Source organism: Triticum aestivum, chromosome 3B (genome assembly GCF_018294505.1).
Source record: "Triticum aestivum cultivar Chinese Spring chromosome 3B, IWGSC CS RefSeq v2.1, whole genome shotgun sequence".
In the NCBI taxonomy this organism is placed as follows: Eukaryota; Viridiplantae; Streptophyta; class Magnoliopsida; order Poales; family Poaceae; genus Triticum; species Triticum aestivum.
The window spans coordinates 91053417-91058153 of NC_057801.1; the positions used below are offsets into that span (position 1 = coordinate 91053417).

General features: G+C 43.1%; 1 protein-coding gene across 1 annotated transcript; it reads right to left on the bottom strand.

Moving 5' to 3' along the window:
• Window positions 1-850: 850 nt before the first annotated feature.
• On the bottom strand, window positions 851-3667 carry LOC123068818 (alpha-ketoglutarate-dependent dioxygenase alkB homolog 6). The gene is made up of 7 exons (XM_044491492.1): window positions 3384-3667; window positions 3207-3267; window positions 3057-3095; window positions 1951-2063; window positions 1603-1858; window positions 1435-1481; window positions 851-1361 (listed from the first exon to the last, which is right to left on the bottom strand). The coding sequence occupies exons 1-7, from the start codon at window positions 3540-3542 to the stop codon at window positions 1185-1187; spliced, it is 852 nt and encodes a 283-aa protein (XP_044347427.1). The 5' UTR covers window positions 3543-3667; the 3' UTR covers window positions 851-1184.
• Window positions 3668-4737: the final 1070 nt, after the last annotated feature.

The following is a 4737-nucleotide window of genomic DNA, read 5'->3' on the forward strand; positions in this document are numbered from 1 at the left end:
TTTTCAACAAATTCTGAAAAAAAATGATGAGTGTTCACAACGAATATGTTTACAACCCCTTAAAATTTCAGCTTCAAATTCGAAAAACACATTGAGAAACAAAAAATACAAATCCAGACAAGAATAGTGTCAATTTTATTTTTGTCCTTTTGTGACTCTATTCATGCTAAATTTGTCTTTTTTGTTTCTCAATGTGTATTTTGAATTTGGATCTCGTTTTTTTAGCGATCGTACTGACAAACATTGTGAACTTTCACCCCCAAAAAAAGATCAGATTTTTTGAAACATCTAAAATTATTTTTTCCAAAGATGATATCATGGGAGCATTTAAGGTGTGGTATCACCCAACCTAGTACAAATGTGGACAACACAAAGATTGTTGACGGCTTGTCGCTGGCCCGGGTTCAAAGTCTCACTCTGCAGTTTCTCTTATAAGAATATAAGGCAGAGTGGCTTCTAGACTTCTAGTTCCCCATTTTCATTTTTTTAAGTTTCCTTACATGAAACCACGACAACATTTCATGAATTTCATTACAAGTCTTGTTTTCTGAATTTCATTATAGCTAACATGCAAATGATCCGCCATTTGCTGGTTCATGGAAGAAAAACAGAAGACTTTGGTTGTTCTAACGAAAAATCATGACCTCCCTCATGTGGACGGGATCATGAGCATATTTCTCCAACGACTTTCATCACAAAATAAATCATGGCCGGAATGATCTCTACTTACTTATATATACAATGTCCTGGTTCTGCCAAATTCAAATAATCTTAATCACCAGTGCAGCTATATCCCATGAAATATATTCGGAAATTACTAGTAGAACTAATAGTTCATTCTACCGTTACATTCAAGAAAATTCATGCATATTTTCTACATTGATATGATCAGTCAAGGATAAACACTCTGATTCACCACATCAAGAACGAAACATATGTGCCATAAAAAAAAGAACGAAACATATGTGATCATGGATAAACTGCAGCACAACTGAACCCTGTCCGCCGAGGGGATTTCACATTTTGTAATGCTGAACGATCAAAAGACATACACCGGCCAGATAGGGGCAATATGGGGTGTTCCTCTCATCCTCTGATTTGCTAGCATACTTCTTTGAATCTACTACAGTTCTTTCTCACCGTTGTCCCACCGGCTATGCTGATGTAAGCAGGCCATACGGATACTAGTATTTAAACAGCTTACTATGCACATTCAACACTAGCCGGCACGTCAACGAGACTCTTGTCGTGGTCCTGCGGAAGGTGCCACTTGGCTCAGAGCTAACACTGCTATCTGCTTTGCCTGGGCTGTAATCATGGCTTAGATGCTTGAATTGTGGGCACTGTGAGACATTTGCAACCTGTAGAATGCAAATGACGCAGATTGTTAGTTTGCTGGTATTTGGAGTGCTTTGCACTGGGCAAAAGTTTCACCTTGTCTAGATTATGCAGCTCATTGTCTTGTATACCATGTAGGAAGTCTGCAAATGTCATGAAAATATAAATAATCAAGGCCTAGTTTTGTCGCACACAAAAAAGACAGCCTTACTCTGAAGAGGTTTTTATATCTAGCTAATTCAGGAAAGGAGCTACAGGGCTAACCTGTATAAGCCTGATCTTTGAATATTAAGAGGCTGCAGGGCATTAGTAGAAGTGACGAAGAAGCAGGACCAGCTTCCTTCATGCCTTCAACCTTATAAGAACCATTACTCTCCTGCAACTCATCAGATTGTGTATTTTGGAGATGTGTATGTTCGAGCCCTCTGAGCTTTCCATGGGGTGTGAAATCAAGCACAACCGCTGAAGCAAGGGATATGATAGCGACAACAGGAAAATAGGCAGGACCATCTTGGTGTGGCTGAAAGGTGCAGTGTTATTGTACTTCAGTGAAGTGCAAACCATAAAAGATGTACCAGAGAAATAAACATTATGGAGCTGATGATTACTGACCATGATCCCTTGATTAGGATGATACTCATTAATCAGAACATGGTTGATTGCAGAAGGAAATAAACCAGTCCACTGGCAGATTCTGCCAGTTATCTTTGTAAGCCATGGAGGTACTGCAATATTAGACAAATGAACATAATTTCAATGCTAAAAACTGATGACTACCTAACTAAGAAAAAAAAAGGAATGTTCACTATTTGTAATTTTAAGTACTCGTCATATTTCTAGTTCCTGACAAAACACTTTTTTTTGTATGCTGTACAACGTCAAGCATGCATAAATGCCAGCCTTATGATGTCATAGACCAAAAAAAATAATTTACACAAAAAGAGCACACAATCTGTTGTTGGGAATCACTTGCTTGTGCAATGCCCCTACGCGAACGATATCTGGTACCGGCTGGCGTGTGGTCGCTGATCAAGAATCTCATCGAGGGGAGGTACTGTTATTTTGTTCTTGCCCTCCTGTACATCCCCTCTTTTTCTTGTCTTCCTTTTTCGTGTTTCCTATTTCTGTAATCTCCCAGAGTTGAGATCTTCCCAGCTCTCCCATTGACAATGAATAGCCCGATACAGTTATTTTCTTAAGAATAAAACACAACATTTTTGTTTCACTAATAGAAAGAGAAAACGTAAGACAATGCATATTGCGTTTGCAATTTATTTACAAGATCTTTTTACATGTCTCTACCACAAACACTCATAGCGATTTTGCCATTGTATGGATTACAGAGGGGGTAGGGGCATCTAAAATAAATTTCTGTTTAAACCGTTTTAACAGATTTTATTTGACTGGTGGAAAGAGAGAACAGATGATAATACAAATAGTTCTTGTCATCTCTCAAAACTGAGAACATGAGATCTTCTTTCATCTCTCTACCGTAAGCTCTGATGGGAATTTCGTCATTTGTAAGGATTCTAGAGGGGGGCAGAGGGCATCCATACTATGTTAGCAAGCTTATGGCAGCCAAATTATGGAGGAACAACGAATTCCTTAACTATCTCCGTATAATCACATGGGTGCATTTGAGTTATGTAAAGCATGCTTCATAATGACACAGAATCCACAAAATTGTGCTGAACATTACAATGTTGATGGATACTCACACGCCTGCGGCAGTAGCCCCTTCTCATGCACCACTCCTCCTGCACAGCACAGGATGACCAAATCAACACTTCCCCAGAGCCGAGAAAAGAAAAGAATAACGCAGATTTCCAATCAGGGATTCAGGCAGGGGCTGCAACCGGCACACGCACCCCAGTTCTGGAGCCGCCGGTTTTTCAAAATCTTCCACTTGGGCGCCGGTGCCTGATATATCTGCAACGGAATTCGCCACCAGAGCGTCAAACCACACGAGCAAGACAGAAGAAAGCGAAACCAAAGTAGGGGATCGGGCGAGTAGTAGAAAGGAGAGGGTTAGTCCAGTACAGTACATGGTGGAGGAGCTGGGCCTGCTCGGTCTGGGAGATGAAGTCGGGAACGTATAGGACGGTGGGGATGGAGCCGACGGCGTAGTCCCCGGGAATCCTCAGGCACAACTCCGGCGAGGGGTTCCCCTCCGCCGCCGCTTTCTGGGTCGCCTTTTCCTCCATTGCTGCTTCGGCCGAGGATGCTCGTGCTACTTCCCTGAAATCATTGGTTAAGGGCAAACCTGGCCGGGCCGTGCTATTAGGACCGGCCCGCGGGCACAGATTTTGGCCCGGCACGGCAGGAAGAAAGAAGTATACAAATCACCCCCAAATCTGATCTTTGGGATCTCCCGGCATTACTGTTGCACTGCTGTCGATCGCTGTGTGCTGTTGTCGGCAACGACGGCCCACAGGCGTGCGTGCTTTCCATGGCTCCACGTCTCCATCGTGTTCACTGATTGTCTTGACAGTTTTTACCGGGCTGGGATTTCGTATTTTTTCTTGCACTTGTTATGCTAGTAGCCTCGAGTCTGTAGGAGCAAGTATGCACTGAAGGAATGGACTGAAAAATCTTGGTCCCAGTTTTGGGGCTGTAGTACTGAAAAAATAATATGCAGGGGCAAGTAGCCTCGAGTCTGTTTTGGAAATTAGTATGCACTAAAAATTAGTAGTATTTCCTCCCAGATTTGGGGCTGTAGTACTAGTCATGCAGTTACAAATTCTGAATTATGAAATGATGATGTATTTCTGAATTCTCTGCGTGTGCACTTGTTAATCTGTTGCTTCTGATCTTTTTTTGCTTCTGATCTTGTGAACCCAGGGAGTTGACTGCAGATATTTTCTTTGGCATGATGATCCGCACAGTCCATTTGTGAGCATGTTGCTTGGTGATTTGTGCGATGTTGTGTATCGACTGAGGAATGAAAATGGCTTGCTCAACGCCAGCTTGTCGAAGAACAAGATGTTGGATACATATGTGTGTGATTTGGAAGTCAAGCATCATGGAGAAGTTGCTGGCCTGAAGAATTTTGCAAGGGGAATTCCCCTCACCCAAACCCACACCTCTGCGGCGCACGCGATCGTACACCGGTGCTCACGATTCTGCCGACGAACGACACCAGAAACGGAGCAGAGGAGCAACGGAGATGGAGGCGCACGCACCTGGACACATTGTTTTGTTTGGAGACAGGCAAGTAGCAGATGACGACGGCGGACGGCGACGGCGGCCGAGCCCTAGTGAATGGAAGAGCGATTCTGGAGGCGAGGGGAAAAGGAAAAAAAGGAAGGGGGCGAGGGGAAAAGGAAAGAAAGAAGAAGGGGAGAACTGGCTAATGGGACCCATTCAAAGTTTTTTTGCCCTGTCAGCATCTAATCGGCA